The sequence below is a fragment of the Orycteropus afer genome, unplaced genomic scaffold (genome assembly GCF_000298275.1).
Source record: "Orycteropus afer afer isolate SDZICR_OR568_19922 unplaced genomic scaffold, OryAfe1.0 scaffold00234, whole genome shotgun sequence".
In the NCBI taxonomy this organism is placed as follows: domain Eukaryota; kingdom Metazoa; phylum Chordata; class Mammalia; order Tubulidentata; family Orycteropodidae; genus Orycteropus; species Orycteropus afer.
The window spans coordinates 4,346,784-4,363,979 of NW_006921821.1; the positions used below are offsets into that span (position 1 = coordinate 4,346,784).

Genomic DNA, 17,196 nt, shown 5'->3' on the forward strand with positions numbered 1-17,196 from the left:
TAAAAAAAAAAAAATGTTCAAAAATCCATACAAATCTTTGGAGGGAAAATATTAAATGAAATATTATTGACTGTAATATAACACACACAAAGTATAGTAAATCTTAATTATTATTATCAGCATCTTGTGGTTATTATATTTGAATTAGAATTTGAATTGGTTATCATATTTGAATCCCTGGAGGACAAGGAAGCTTTACATGAGATACAGAGGTCAAAACACAAGAAATAAGAAGAAAACCAGAAAATGAGGTGCTACACAAACCATATTAGGAAGGAGCTTCCAAAGGAGAGTTGTCAGTGTGCCAAAGTCTAAAGAAAGATACAGTCAGTTGAGGACTGAATATATGGTGCAGTGGTTAAGTGCTCAGCTGTTAGCCAAAAGACTGGTGGTTTAAACTCATCAGCTACTCCACAGGAGAAAGATGTGGCAACCTCCTTCTGTAAAGATTACAGTCTTGGAAACCCTATGGAGCAGCTCTACTCTGTCACTCTGAGTCACAATTGACTTGACAGCAATAGATTTTTTCTCTTTTTTGGAGGGAATCTGGCAACTAGGATGCAACCAGAGACCTAGGGAGAACAGTTGCAGTAGCTGCAGGGCCAGAAGTACAGAAAGCAAAAGTGCCATTGGATGGATGTGCTCAAGGGGAGTGAGGAAGAGAGAGAAGATAGGGAGGACCAGGAGATAGAACCTCAGACTTAGAGTAGAGGGAGAAGGTGTATGGGTGTCTTACTTTTGTATTTGTGATGGTTTGAGAGTTGAGAACAGTTACATGCTGAGGAGACAGTGGAGTGTGCAAAGTTAAGCTACAGGAAGGAGTGGAGTTAAGTCCCTGAAGGGCAGTAGTGAATGGGGCCCACAGCTTTTTCTGGTCATGCACAGGAGCTGCCAGCATTAATTCATTCACACTTGAGAAAACAGAAGGTGAGGCAAGGTGGCCATAGTCAGTTAAGGAGGCAGAATTCCCACACCTCCCTTCTGACCATAAACCTTCCATCTGCCCATTCCCACAACACTTCACTGTGTGTGATACAGTATGTCCCATAAAAATTATTGGGGTTTGGCTTAATATAATTTCTGAAGTTTATCTTTTTCCTTCCTGACACTGTTATGCCTAATTATATTTCATTATATTCTGATTCCAAGCATTTATAACTAATATGTGTGCCTAGGATAATTTGTTGATGAACATATTAATTATTTTAACAAAACTGCATAATGACAGTGGTACTGTCAAATATTGATTAAACATTTCTTGGACTCATTAAATTGCATCACATTGAAGAGTTGGAGGATTTTGTAATTTTAAACATCAGTGTTGTCAATGAAGATAAAACCAAACCATTTGGCCAGAGAGAAATTTATTAGAAATACAAATGACTCATGACATAGAATAGGTGAATATTTTCATTAAATTATGAAATGTAATATGGATATATACAATACTGAGACTGTCCAAACTGAGCTTTACGCTATTAAATTTATACATAATTGGAATGAGAACAAATGATTATATTCATTTTGAAATCTCTATTGCATGTTTTTTGATGAAGATTTGCTAATATATATTAGGAAATGAAGGAGCTCTGGTAGCATAGAGCCTAAGGCACTTGAATGCTAACTAGAAGGCTGGCGGTTCAAACCCACCAGCCACTCTTTGGAAGGAAAATGGGGCAATCTACTTCCATGTGATACTGCCTCGGCAACCCAAGGAAGGGTTGCTATGAGTCCGGGCCGGCTCGATGGCACATAACAACAATAACAACATTAGGAGATGATTTCACAAGTTTCAAGGAATTCATTAAATCAGTCACATTAGTTTGCTAATTATTACCTTTTAATTGCTTCAATAATTTTTCTCTATGATGGTTTCTTGCAGTAACCTTACTTAGGCTTACTTTCTGTAAAAATATGAAATTCTAAAAATTATTGCAAAGTAATTTTCTGTTTTATAATTTAAAACATTAATGTTTAACATTTTTCCTTTGGAAATTAAAAGGATTTTACTATAACCATACTCATTTAAATAAATACTTAAATGTCTGTTTGTTTATTTTACCTGTGATAGCTTGTGAATGCCATGAAAAAGGTTCCCTGTCTCATATTTGCCATCTTGAGACTGGACTCTGTGATTGTAAACCACATGTGACTGGACAGCAGTGTGACCAGTGCTTGGTAAGATACCTCTTGGTCATTGCATAAAATTAAAACCTTTATCAGTGATGTTTATAACTGATATCTTAACTTGGATTCAAATTAAATTGAGTTCAAGATTGTCAATAATTATCTGAACCTGGTTGGTGAAAGCTGTTCTTCCCTATGTCTAGAGTATTTATGCACTTTACAAAGGAGTAAAAAAAACCAAGCACACTATGCTTCATTTAGAAAACGTTCTAACAGGTGTTCACTGTATATTAAAACACACTTTGGCCTCCATGGTTCTTCCTGTCTTATGAAACAGAATGGATATTATGGGTGGAGCACAGGACTTGGCTGCCTGCCCTGTAACTGCAGCACATCAGGGTCCATGTCAGATGATTGCACGGATGAAGGCCAATGTCACTGTGTCCCAGGAGTGGCTGGGGAAAGATGTGATAGGTGTGCACGTGGCTTTTATGCATACCAGGATGGTGGCTGCACACGTAAGCTCTTGAATTCATTATTTGGAACTTTATAGTATTTCCTAAACTCTTTTTTTGTGGGGGAGCAGAGACTTTCTTTGACTTCTGGCTAAATTCTGTTAAGTTCCTTTACTTTTTCTCTTCCATCAGTGTAGGATTTTATACTTTATTTCCTGACCCCTATTCTGGGTACCAGTATTAGCTTTAGGTCATGGCTCTGACACCTACTGATAGTGTGAACTTAGGTTAATTACTTGGCTTCATCTAGCCTTAGTTTCCTCATCTGTCAAATGAAGACAATAATTAAAATCTACTTCAAGGAATTATGTGAAAGTTGTATGTAAAGTTGTTACCATGGCATTCGGCTCATAGCAAATTCTTGATAAATATTAGTTTTGTACAGTTCATGTGATGAAGTCTTTCCCAATCTCCCTTGCTCTATCCCCATTTCCTCTCCTGGCAGCCTTTCCTAACGTGGAGGAATGTTGTTGTTGTTGTTGTTTGCCGTGGAGTCGACCCCGACTCATAGCGACCCTTCCTTGGGTTTCCGAGGCAGTATCACTACGGAAGTAGGATTGCCCAACCTTCCTTCCGAGGAGTGGCTGGTGGGTTTGAACCATCAGCCTTCTGGTTAGCAGGCAAGTGACTTAGCCACTATGCTACCAGAGCTCCCAACGTGGAGGAATAGCCTCCTCCTATGAAACACAGAAGGTCTTGGGAATCATGAAGTATCTAGAAGAGTGGTTTAGATTATTAATAAAAGAGATGTAACTGGTAACATGCATGCTTGCTCTTCATTGATCATTCTGACATGTTACAAAACCATTTGTCTTTATTTTAGCCTGTGACTGTGCTCATACTCAGAATACTTGTGATCCAGAATCTGGAGAGTGTATCTGTCCTCCTCACACTCAGGGTTTGAAATGTGAAGAATGTGAGGATGGATACTGGAGCCATGACCTGGAACTCGGATGCAAGGTGTCCACTGTCCTCTATGTGTTTTCTTAATTGACAATTATTTTACTGCAGCAAGTTCCCTTCCTTTTCATTAATCTATTTGCTTGATTTTTGCCTGTTAAGTAGCTTTGTGGTAAATACTTAAAACTTATCGTGGATTGTTGGGATCAAAATGGAAGAAGCAGCACTCTGACGACACATTCTAAGTTTTCTTAAAATCTTAGTTGTGGAATTCATAGTTACCCATTGCCATCAACTCAATTCTGATTCATAGCAACCCCATAGGACAGAGTAGCACTACCCAATCGAGTTTCAAAGGCTGTCATCCCTACAGAAGCAGACTGCCACACACCACATCTTTCCCCCATGGAGTGGCTGGTGGGTTCAAACCCACTGACCTTTCATTTAGCAGCCAATCACTTAACCACTACTCTACCAGGGCTCCTGATAGATAGTTAAAAGGTCAAAATTTTATTTAAATGCCTTTTAAATATATATTGCAACTTATACACTCTTCCAGGAGAAAGGTATAAATCACTTCATTGTGAGGTTATGTTCAAACTTTAGGAGTCCCTGAGTGGCAGAAATGGTTAAACACTCAACTACTAGCTAAAAGGTTAGCAGTTCAAACCCAACCAGAGGTGCCTTGGATGTAAAGTCTGCAATCTGCTTCCAAAAGGTCACAAATGTAAAAGCCCTATGGAGCAGTTCTACTCTGCACACATAGTGTCACCATGAGTTGAAATCAACTTGATGGCAACTAACAGCAATAGCATATTCAATCTGTAAGAGCTCTTATTTTCTCTGCAACTTTTGTAAGACTTGGAAATATTTTGTATTTTAAAAACAGGAAAAAATTACTTGATTCCTAAAATAATTGTGATGGATTGTTTTGACCTACTGAGCATATTAGTTTGAGTTCCCTGTTTTGGCTCACTGTGCTTATATCCAAAAGATGCATAACAAGTGAATCCACATAGAAACAGTGGGGGTGAGATCAGCTCTTTTGTTTAATTTCCCCACATTTAGTCCTTTCCTGTAATCCCAATATGGGTACACTTTGAAAATTTAAACACTGCCTTTTTACTTATTTCGATGTTTCTCTTTCAGGCCTGCAATTGCAGCAGTGTGGGGTCCGTTAGTCACCAGTGTGATGTGCTAACTGGCCACTGCCAATGCAAGTCCACCTTTAGGGGTCCAAGCTGTCGCCAGTGCTCGCTGGGCCACAGAGACTTTCCAGCCTGTGTTTCCTGTCACTGTGACCTGAGAGGGACGTTGGTGGACACTTGTGATAAGGAACAGGGTCTTTGTAGCTGTGAAGAGGAAACTGGTACCTGCTCTTGCAAGGTATTTGCCATGGACACCCTTCTTTGTTTTTAACTATTTAAATAAGCAGCTAGATTTTAGACTCTTCTCTTAATGGTTCCTCACTAAATGAGTTCACACTACCTTCTATGTTAGAGTTAAAATTCTGAGTATGTTCTTCTAGAATCATGGATGGATTCTTTAAATGGAATTTGAACTATTCATTTCAAGCATCAAGTGAGTGATTTGAAAAACACTCTTAAATTTTCTATCATGTGTTCCAGTTGGCTGAGTAGTCATCTATCTTGAAAATACAAGTAGAATAGAAAACACAGGGTTTCACAAAGATTTGTGATTTTATAGCTGTTAAGTTAATTATTCTTGTGTATGTGCTGGCCAGACTGAAGGGAATTAGTCTCTATTATGTTCCAGAAAGGTAATATTTCAATGCCTTTTTTTTTTTTTTCATTTTGTGTATTTCCATCATTTTCTCATTGTGCTTTTTGTTATTAGGAGGTCACTAGTTCCCTTCTGTAGTCCTTTATGGCAGAGGGGATAGAAGCCAGATGGTAATGGATTCATTAGTGGCTGGAGATGAAAAAGGAAAAGAAAAGCTCATTTAGATATCATTGCCTAGGAGTGAATGAAACATCAATCTACATATTTTTTACTTACCCTGTGCTATGCTACAATACTCATTACAGAGGAGCAAAACAGGAAGGGACCAGACTTAGTTTCCCCACCCTGACTAGTCATCAGAATTCACCTTCAACTCTAGGAGGATTCCTGGGCCCACCCTAGGAAGTCATCATCAAGGAGGTATGAGTGTAAGGCCAGGGAATCTGTATTTTTGAAGAGTCGCCAAGATGATTCTGATAATCAGCCATGTTTGGGAATCACATGTTTGGGATTGAGTTTTCCAGAAAACTAATGCTCAGGGAGGTAAGGGATCTTGCCCAAGGGAACAGGTAGTTCAGTGACGTTTGTTAATCCAAAAATGCTTGTGCTTTATTTTGTTTCTGTTTGCTCAGAAATTGTCTCTCCTTTTTTCAGGTAAAATTGAGTAAATTATTTTTTCCCCTCTAGGAGAATGTTATTGGCCTTCAGTGCAACACATGTAAAAGTGGCACCTATGCTCTCAGTGCTGACAACCCTGTGGGGTGCACCCCGTGTTTCTGTTTCGGACTGTCACAGTTCTGTGAAGAATTGGAGGGCTATGTGAGGATCCCAGTAAGTTACACATGTAGTGAAAATGTTCTGTTTTTACCCATCTATCCCCTTGGGAAGGACTTCTGGTAGCACAATGGTTAAAGCATTAGGGTGCTAACCAAAAGGTCAGCAGTTTGAACCCACTGGCTGCTCCAAACCCACTAGCTTCTCTGTGGGAGAGAGATGGGGCAGTGTGTTTCCATAAAGATGTACACCCATGGAAACCCTATAGGGCAGTTCTACTCTGTCCTCTGGGTCACTGAGAGTTGGAATCTACTTGATGGCAGTGGATTTGGTTTGGTTATCCCCTTGGGAGTTTAGTGGGGTTGGGGGGACAGTTAAGTATTTATGTTAAACTTTGCTCTTATGGCATTAGTTATGCTAATGGGCTAGTTTTGGATAAGAAGCTCTGGTGGCATAGTGGGTAAGACATTTGATCAGAAGATCAGTGGTTCAAATCCATCAGCTTCTCTTCAGGAGGAAGATGAAGCAATCTACTTCTGTAAAGATATACAGCCTTGGAAACCGAATGGGAGTTGCTATGAGTTGGAAACAACTCAATGGCAGTGGGTTTTGTTTTGTTTTGGTTTTAGTTTTGGTTAGTACATGAATCCAAGTCCTGCTTCTGGTGTCAGAGGGAAAAAAAAGAAAAAATAACAGAGCTTAAGCAAAAGGCATTCAGTGTTGCTCCTTAGCTAATCTAACGAAAGCTTTAATTGGAGAAAGGCTAAAATGGTAGTATCTCAACATTCTCCATATAATTGAAAATTATGTAACAATTATTTGGCCCTAATCTACTAGTTTAAAGCATTTTTAATTCATTTCAGTCCAGACATTCAAGTGAAAGGAAATACCTTTATTATTCTTATTTTAATAATGAAGCTGTGCCATCTGTGAAAGGATGGTGGAATCTGAAAAATGAACTTGTATGGTGAATCCACCTTCTGATGTGCAATTTTCCTCTCTTCAATGACTAGGTAATGCTGGCCCCAGACCAGCCTCTTCTGCGTGTAGTTTCTCAGAGTAACCTGGAAGGCACGACCGAGGGGGTATATTATCAGGCTCCTGACATCTTACTGGATGCCGAGACTGTCCGGCAGCACGTTCAAGCAGAGCCGTTTTACTGGCGACTGCCAGATCAGTTCCAGGGAGATCAGGTGAGGTGCATGCTCAGTCTGGAGCAAGGACACATTGCCTTGGAGGTATAGATGTAATTTCAAACCAGAAGAGACTTCAAATCTAGTTCAAATAATTTGATTTTCTCCTTCCTAAAGCAGTCATTTAACAAACATTTTAAGTATTTGCTATTATAAACTCAGTATAAGTATCGGTGCTATGGTCCAGGAGGTTCTTCCCAAGAAATCTTCATTCATTTGAGTTGGGGGAACATCCTATGAAATAGATTTGAAAGGCATCACTCTATTTTTATTAGTATAAGCATTAGAGTCTGTGAATGAATTCACTTTGAACTTTAAAATTTACAATGATCTATACAGTGCTCCTATAGATAGAGATCATTCAAGGAGCTTGAAAATAATTAGAATCATTACTACATTGATATGTTATTTTGGAACTTACATTTATGGTATCATCATGAAGAACTGAAGCTTGGGTCAACTTAATAGTCTATAAGTAGAATTAGAGGGAATAAAATTCCATACTTGTTTCACCCATTTGATAAATTTTAAAATTGCATATTTAATTAACAAGATTCCTTTAAAAAGTCAACAGGCTTATAATAAAATGATTCTAAACCATTTCTATGCTACAGAAATAAATATTGATTTATTATTCGGATAGCTCATGGCCTACGGTGGCAGACTGAGGTACAGTGTGGCCTTCTATTCTGTGGATGGCATTGGCACCTCTAACTTTGAGCCTCAAGTTCTCATCAAAGGAGGCTGGGCCAGAAAACAAGTGATTTACACGGATGCACCTGCACCTGAGAATGGCGTGAGACAGGAACAAGAAGTGGGGATGAAAGAGGTGATGATGGGATCTTGTCATAGAAACTCTTTAATGTAAATTTTACCATCGGTGCCATGAAATTGTGAAGCCACTTGTAATAGAATGAGCAAGAAGAATCTGAGATCAAAATTCCAGTGGCTTTAGCAAGATTTCTAGAAATAATTCAAATTTCATATTCTCAAGAAATGTATATTAGGCTTATGTTAATTTAGTGAGAACTGCATCTTAAATTCTTTATCTTGGCTCACAAGCTTCTACCTGCATGGACATTATGTACAGAAGTCTTTGGGCCCCCTTGAATTGGGGAAACTTGCATTCCTTTTGCAGATATGTATTGAGTGTTTTCTCTGCAGGTGGCACTGTCTTTGGTCATATGTATCTATCAATAGGTAAATCTGACACTGTTCTTATCCCTATGGAGGTCACAGGAGACCATCCTCAGTTAAACTTAATGTCATACACAGAAATGCATTTGTTTCTGGAGAAATTTACAAAAGAAGCATGTTCTTTGTACGTTCATATGCCTCTGAGAATTTATACTCTGAATTTAATAAAATGTGTTTCTTATTCACAGAACTTTTGGAAATACTTTAACTCTGTTTCTGAAAAGCCTGTAACGCACTCAGACTTCATGTCTATTCTTAGCAACATTGAGTACATCCTCATCAAGGCCTCATATGGTCAAGGACTACAGCAGAGCAGGCATGTGGAAGTTTCTTCTAGAATTTTACATATTTTTCTTATTTGATATGGAACTGAAAGGATTTGATTCATTCATCCCCATTTTCTACTAGATTATTACATGTGTCTGTGTTCCTCACTAAAATCTTATTAAATAATAACATCCTAATGAGATGTGTAGGAGCTCTGGTAGCATAGTACCTAAGGCACTTGACTGCTATCCAGAATGCTGGTGGTTCAAACCCACCAGCCACTCCTCGGAAGTAAGATGGGGCAATCTACTTCCATAGTGATACTGCCTCGGAAACCCAAGGAGTTGTCACTGTTGAGTCGGGTCTGACTCAAGGACACATAACAACAACAACAATGAGATGTGTGCAATACGACATGAATTACCTGCCTTCCATGCTAATGTGGATATAAAATAAGTACATAATTGTGGTATTTTGCATGAAGATAATTAAAAAAGGAATAAAGACACTCCTATGCTCTGCTCTTAAATGGTACAATTCTCATTTCTTTGTAAAGATATATATAGAACTCTAGTAGCTGCTCATTTAATACTCTAGCCCATAGAGAAAGTGACTAAATTTTGGCCAAACCAGCACTTGAGGAGGTCTTTCAGGTGTGCTTTCATGAACATTATTTTGAAGTTTAAAATATCAGCTGACAACCTTCTCCATGTAATGACAGTGCTAATGTACGTGAGCACACTGCACTTATAATCACATGTAGCAATGCAACTACACCTGACCTGGGAGAAAAGCTCTGGTTTAATAAAACCAAAAACCCAAATATGTTGTCATTGAGTCCTATTCGATTCATAATGACCCTAGAGAACAGTGTAGGACTGCCTCATAGGATTTCCAAGGCTGTAATCTTTATAGAAGCAGAATGACACATCTTTCTCCCACATAGTGGCTGATAGGTTCAAACCACCAACCTTTTGGTTCACAGCGAAGCACTTTAACCAGTGTGCCACCAGGGTTTAATATGGTATGTTGTTGTTGTTATTTGCTGTCGAGTCGGCCCTGACTCATAGCGACCCCTCCTTGGGTTTCTGAGGCAGTATCACTACGGAAGTAGGATTGCCCAACCTTCCTTCCGAGGAATGGCTGGTGGGTTTGAACCGCCAGCCTTCTGGTTAGCAGTCAAGTGCCTTAGCCACTATGCTACCAGAGCTCCTATATGGTATATGTAACTCTTATTATGTCACATGAAATATTTCTAAAAAGAGTCTTTTCTAAATATTACTATTTATTCTCTCACTTCTTAACAAATGGTTTCACAGAATTGCGAACATTTCAATGGAGGTTGGCAGAAAGGCTGAGGAGCTGCATCCGGGTAGAGAGGTAGCCTCCCATCTAGAGAACTGTCTCTGTCCTCCTGGCACAGCTGGATTCTCCTGTCAGGTAAGGAGGCTGCATCTAAAATCCACTTTCTGGTTTTGCAGCCACTCCGAGTGATGAACAGAGCTCATGGGCATCTTTTATGTCATTTTCTCTCTTTTACGTCTCTTCAGGATTGTGCCCCTGGGTACTACAGAGGAAAGCTTCCTGAAGGGGGTAGCAGGAGACTCCGTCCTCTGATTACTCCCTGTGTGCCCTGTGATTGCAACAACCATAGTGAAGCATGTGACCCAGAAACCGGAAAGTGCCTAGTAAGTTCGTTCATATGGGTGCTTGCCTGAATTACAGTGAGGGGCGAATTAAAGTAGAAGCTGAGCATTTGAGTTTTCCGTCTATAGCCATCCCAGCTCCTTGGTTTAAAGAGAGCTTAAACTTGGCTAAACATAAAATATGAATATATTTTCTTCAGAAAGTCTTAGCTAAGTGTTCTGACGTTGGTTGATATTCCTTCATAAATTTGATTGTGGATGTGAATTTGAGAATTAGTTCAGTTTCCCTTTTTTGTAATTGCAGTACTGGTAGTTGTAGTCAGGAGATAATAATGCAATGTCATATAATTTGAATGGTGAGATGAAGTTTTTTAGATAAATCATTGTTTTTGTTTTGTAAATTGTACTTTCCTTGAATTTTTAAAAACTGCACATTCTCCTGGGGGATAATAATATAGCAAATTATTCACATGCATTTGCTTCTCAGTCACCTCTTTCCAGACCAAAATTGATCTCTGGGATATGAAGAGAGCACTGCCCACTGGAAAGGACCAGGCAGACCCAGATAGAGGCCTGGTGGCCTGGACTGGGAACACTTGTTTCCATGGTTTCACTTACTTAACCTGATGAGGCCTTACCAGTAACATTCACTCCTGAAATTCTTTCTCTGCTCCTGAAATCTCATTCTTTACAATAACTAATGTGGAAACATTGGTGATTTGCATAAATTATGCCAAGACTGACTTGCCTTCAGTGAAGTAATTCACTGTAGAGAAATGAGCATTCCTTCTCTTCCCAAGAAAGACACACCTGAAGCCTTTAGGTGTGGCCTAAATCACAAGGGAATCCGTTAGAATCAGAACAGAGCAGGGAGGAAACTGGCTTCCAGGTGGACCTTCAACCGTGCTATATCCATCTTCCTCTTATTCCAATCAGAAATATCTCTGATATGTGGAATTTAAGGGCAATTTCCACTTATCAAATGCTAAAGTATAACACTGCACAAGTGAATTTAGAAACAGAACCACTGCATGGTTTTTGCAATTAAAGTCATACATGTTAACCTTTGCTGATTCCATTATATATGTGGGATTAAAGAATTACTCCAGTCATAGAAGGCAAAATGGACTTAATGAAGTTGCAAGTAACCGCAACATTTCTGAAAAAATTTTTCACTCTAATCAACTTATGCTCCAGGCAAAAGCAAAGACTTAATGAAGGAAATACGAAGATCTCATTTAAAGGTTTAGGGAAAATTGATTTTAGAAACTTAAGGTAAAATCCAATTAGCTGGGAAGTTATATTGGTCAATCATGCAGTCACATGGACAGTTTACAGATTAGAAAGTTCTTTCATACTTCATCTTTATTTGGTGTAGCTAACAGTTTGAACAAGATCAATTATTCCTAGAAGATTAAGCTATTACCCTGCCTTTCTTGGCCTGAATCCACTACATCAAAGTTGTAAGATCAGTAGCTGGTCTGTTGATTTGTATCCCTGAAATAACATAATACTCTTTAACCCAATCCATGAAAAACTACCTTAGACCAAGGGAAAAAATCTCCTTAGAGTACACCATGGCTAATAACCCTCTGCCAGTTTCTCTGTTTTAGAGGGAATAGTTAGGCTTAACTTGTCAAAGAGCCATAAGAGACGTCACCCTGGCCTGTTAATCAGATAGGTAGCACAAAACAGTGGTTGTACTTACTGCCAGCAGTCTGGACAAAGATTCTAAACGTGGATCACTCTCCAGCAACCTCGTGGTGTTGTGCAGAGTTGCTACAGTTAGTGTTGTGCGGTACCATCAAGTTGGTTCCAACTCATAGCAGCCCTGTGTACAACAGAACAAAACACCACCAGTCCTGCACCATCCCACAATCGTTACCATGCTTGAGCCCACCGTAGCAGCCACTGTGTCAATCCATCTCATTGGGGGTCTTCCACTTTCTCCCTGACCTCCACTTTACCAAGCATGATATCTTTCTTCAGGGACTGATCTCTTCTGACAACATCATCAAAGTATGTGAGACAAAGTCTGGCTATTCTCACTTCTAAGAAGCATTCCAGCTGTACTTCTTCCAAGAGAGATTTGTTTGTTCTTCCGGCAGTCCATGGTGTATTCAGTATTCATCACCAACACCACAGTTGAGTGTTGATGTTAGCAATGGAAAATCTGACAATCTGCTGCAATCCTCTCTCATCATCTAATATTTATTCCTCATCAGCTTTAAGTTACATCATTAAAACAAGTATTACTACATGTACTTTATAAAAAAAGGTCGTGACTCTTATCTCTAATGAGATATCCATTTTAGGGGCCAAGTGAATGACAGATCTGTTTTCATCAGATGAAATAGGAATACAATTTTGAAATGAAGAAAAAAAATCTGAAATACTTTTAAATCTAAAAGGGACTTAAAAGTCATTTTTTAATATGTAAAGAGATTTCTCTCTATATCATCCCTCACTGCCAAGAGTTAAAGTATGCGTCCGTGTGAGAGTTTGCTCAGGCACTCTTCAGCGTTCCTGTCTTTCTGTCCTGGCTGCACCAGACCCAGTGTACTATGCATAGTGCAAGCAGGGGAAGCTGTGGTCAGCTGAGTAAAAGCATATTTTAAATTATAATCAGATATCAAGAATTGCATTATTTTTTAGCTTATAAAAAGTATAAGCTTTTTTTTTTTTTTAAATAACGAGTATGCAGGACCAAATGATGGCATAAAATTTAACTGGAAATGATTTGGTTATCACAAGAATCTGTTGTGCATGGTGTAAAATCATCAGCTTTCTTTCCTCATTGTCTGTTTCCTAAACCATCTACCTGTTTGCTTCTGCAGTTTCAACTGTCTACATGTGATTGTTGAATCCTGACTATGTGCAAAAGCAGTGTTTCTGCATCGGTTTGAGAGTTACTGTGCACTTTAAGTCCATATTTTAAGGATCTGAAATGTAGCTGGTTCTAGGAGCATGGTGTACATTTTCTTTAGGAAGAATGCACTAGTAATTTCTAAACTGCATTAGATGAATGCAGTCTTGTGATGGGTGAAGGCCTCAGAGCTGGACATGTCTCCAGGATTTAGAAAAAATAGGAAAATGCTCTCCTCTCCTTAAGACTAAAACGATAATGCTAACTGATAGGAAATGTGGTGGTTGTTGTCCAGTTGATTCTGACTCTTGGAGACCTACTATAAAAAACCCAAACTCACTGCTGTCAAGTCAGTCCAGCTCATAGTGACCCCTCCTTGGGTTTTTGAGGTGATTTTCTTCACTATGGAAGTAGATTGCCCAACCTTCCTTCCAAGGAGTGGCTGATGGGTTTGAACTGCCAGCCTCTGGTTAGCAGTCAAATGCCTTAGGCCCTACACCACCAGAGCTTTCATATCATAACTGATATGAAATGTGGTAGGAGTGCTGGTAGCGTAGTGCCTAAGGCACTTGACTGCTAACCAGAAGGCTGGCAGTTCAAACCCACCAGCCACTCCTCGGAAGGAAGGTTGGGCAGTTTACTTCCATAGTGATACCTCCTCGGAAACCCAAAGAGGGGTCGCTGTGAGTCGGGTCTAACTTGACTTCACATAACAACAACAACAATGAAATGTGGTGATGCCTAGTTATAATAGATACAAATGATTTCTAACCAATTCCCATTGTTTACCTCTCCATTTGAAACATGGGGTCCAGAACTGCAGCGATAACACTGCTGGTGATCACTGTAACACATGTGCCCCCGGGTACTATGGGAAGGTGACCGGCTCTGCCAGTGACTGTGCTCCGTGCGCTTGTCCTCACACCCACCCTGCCAGGTGAGCTTGCATAGTGGGACCACCCTCTCTACCTGGCATTGGCTGCTTCCGTCCTAAGCCTTATTTTCCAGAGTTTCTAAGTGGTCTATTTTAATTAATGTTCTCCATCTGCTGGGAAAGGCTAATTTTATGAAAAAGTGCTCATTCTCATAAGCATTTGAAGAATGTCTTCAAAAGCAAATGATCTGTTTTGGTATTGGGTGTTCAAATAGAACCAGTAAAGGAAATGATTGTCAAGTTTTTTTTTTTTTTTTTTTTTGATTATTACTTTTAGCCCTCAAACTATGTATCCAGGGTACATAAAGATGAATTGTTATTAGTTTTGTTGGTCATGATATGAAATCATTCAGTTCCTGTTTAAGGAAATGGTTAGAATATATATATGTGATGACTGATCAGGTACTATAGTGCTATATAGTGATAAACTGGGACCAGGTTCTACCCTGTACTCACAACGTTTGTAGAGACTCATCAGAACATGAAAAAGAACTAGAGATCTGAAGTGGGAATTTGAACATCTATTAGTCTTCTTTGGTTTAAATAAAAACTGTAATTCATAAATAATGTTTTATTATTGCTTAGAATATGTGACAAGGTTCGGAACTTACATAGACTGAATACTACCATTTGGTATCCTGAAATGAAATTATCATTTTAATATTTGTTTTAATATTCTTTTATTATTTCCAAGTAAGGGGTGCTTTATGGTAAGTATCAGGTGACAGCCTTTATGTAAATTTCCCTTGTAAACTACTAAGCATCCTAAGATTTGTTTTTATCACTTAATATTTTATATTAAATCTGTATACAAAATTTAGGAGCTCTGGTGGCGTAGTGCCTAAGGCATTTGAATGCTAACCAGAAGGCTGGCAGTTCAAACCTACCAGTCACTCCTTGGAAGGAAGGTTGAGCAATCTACTTCCGTAGAGATAGAGCCTCGGAAACCTAAGGAGGGGTCGCTATGAGTTGGATCCAACTCCACGGCAGTGAGGTGTTTTTTTTTTGGTATGTTTAAATATTGCAATTCTTCAGTAAAAAGGTAATAACCCCTCAAAAGGCCATGTTAGAATATTAATAGTTACACTATTAAGAAGAGTTAGTGAGGGTGTGAATATTCTATGTATGCCATGAATTTGAGAGTCCCTAAAAGATGAACTTTGTTTTCTATATATTTTGTGTTTTCATTGAATTATGCCCCTTTGCTCTTTAAGAAGAAAAGAAACTAATAAGTGTTGTGAGGCTAATGGAGAACCCTGTAACTCAAAGCTAGAAACTGCCTTCATTTTAGTAGCAAAGAGGGACCAGACTAGCTTTTTTTTTTTTTTTTAAGTAACTTGCCGGTACCCAGATCAGCCTCTAGATGGTGTACTAGTAATTTAAAATGTGAAGACCAAGAGGCTGTTTCAGGGAGGGGGGGTGGGTGGGAAACGGAATAAACTGAAAGCACAACCTGTCAATGTGGAGATCAACATCTGAGTAGATTTTTCAACTTTGAGTGGTGCTGTTATTTTGCTTGTAATAGCCACCAAATTACTTTTTATCTTTAGGTCCATTTATTTTCAAATTCTACCCTAATTCATTGCTTTTCTTTCCTGTTTTTCTTTCTTGCTTTTCATTATGATCTCATCAGTTATACTAATTGGAATTTATTTGTTCAGTGCTCTTTACCATGTCGTTTAGTCACTTACAATTCTCTCGTTACCTTATCACCTAGTGTACCAGATAACTCTTCACTGAAAGAAAGAAACTCATTTTCTCTGAAAATTTTCTTATTTGGTGACTAACTAGTCTTTCTTCCTTCACTTAGCTCTCAAGGAATTGTCACTAGACAGGCATCTAATGAACTTCTTTTGGATGCAAGTTATGCACACATTTGTACTGATTATATACTTAGTTTCTTTCCTTTAGCCTGTTGTTGTTGTTATGTACAGTCGAGTCGGCCCCAACTCATAGCGACCCCTCCTTGGGTTTCCAAGGCAGTATCACTACGGAAGTAGGATTGCCCAACTGTCCTTCCGAGGAGTGGCTGGTGGGTTTGAACCGCCAGCCTTCTGGTTAGCAGTCAAGTGTTTTAGCCACTATGCTACCAGAGCTCCCTTCCTTTAGCCTAGTAGATTATAATCCCTAAAAATCTTGTCTAGTTTCCCAGTATAGTGGTTAGGAATGTATCATGTATCCCAATAGTATTGAAGCTACCTTAAGAAATACTTGAAATTATATATCTGAAGATTAAAAAAAAAAAAAAAAAATTCTTTTCCTCCAGTTTCAGTGCCACCTGTGTCCTGGAAGGGGATCAGGATTTCCGTTGCGATGCCTGTTTTCCAGGCTACGAAGGACAATATTGTGAAAGGTATGCTGTTGGCTTATCACAAGGAAAGTGCCAGGTACTTCTGCTCCTGCTTTCTAAATAACATGCTGAAGATATTTACTAAAGTGAGTTAGAAGTCATTCTCAATTTGGGTTTGCATGATTGATCCAGGATCTTATCACTATTCCAAAACACATATTCTTCTACTTGTTGAGATAGTAAATGCACATTCTACCACCATCTCATCCTTCTGTTAGGAAATAAGTCATAGAATGAGGTAAATGGATCTTTTGATCTTTTTTTGATCATTTCACAGAAATGATGGTTGTCCTTGGGCAAAGGGGTTTATGTATTTGCTTGCTGTTGGGCATTATACTTTGTAAAATATCTTCCTTCCTCTAGGTGCTCTTCAGGTTATCATGGGAATCCTCAAGCTGTGGGGGGCAGCTGCCAGAAGTGTGAATGCAGTCCTCAAGGCTCAGCACACGGTTCCTGTGATGGCTACTCCGGGCAGTGTGTCTGCAAACCAGGGGCCATGGGGCTGCGATGTGACAAGTGTGAATCCAGGCACATCCTAGTGGAGAGTGACTGCATTTGTGAGGATTTCTCCTCTATGGGTTTACAACCTGGGTTTCCTCTCCAATGTTTTTCTTTGTGAGGAAATTGTCATCAAGACAGAGAAAGTATTATTCTTCTTATAATATAGAACTTTTTTTTCTTTTT

The 17,196-nt window shown here is 39.1% G+C and overlaps 1 protein-coding gene across 1 annotated transcript in view; it reads left to right on the forward strand.

The window, feature by feature from the left end:
• LAMA1 (laminin subunit alpha 1) overlaps positions 1–17,196 on the forward strand; it is a 227,631-nt gene that overhangs the window by 145,091 nt on the left and 65,344 nt on the right. The window contains exons 20-32 of the mRNA XM_007949015.1: positions 2,072–2,178; positions 2,465–2,645; positions 3,466–3,602; positions 4,692–4,928; positions 5,973–6,116; positions 7,073–7,252; positions 7,896–8,081; positions 8,638–8,765; positions 10,036–10,156; positions 10,267–10,404; positions 14,044–14,165; positions 16,429–16,515; positions 16,876–17,069. Of these exons, the coding sequence (XP_007947206.1) occupies positions 2,072–2,178; positions 2,465–2,645; positions 3,466–3,602; positions 4,692–4,928; positions 5,973–6,116; positions 7,073–7,252; positions 7,896–8,081; positions 8,638–8,765; positions 10,036–10,156; positions 10,267–10,404; positions 14,044–14,165; positions 16,429–16,515; positions 16,876–17,069 (1,962 nt within the window). The remainder of the gene's footprint in view (positions 1–2,071; positions 2,179–2,464; positions 2,646–3,465; positions 3,603–4,691; positions 4,929–5,972; positions 6,117–7,072; positions 7,253–7,895; positions 8,082–8,637; positions 8,766–10,035; positions 10,157–10,266; positions 10,405–14,043; positions 14,166–16,428; positions 16,516–16,875; positions 17,070–17,196) is intronic.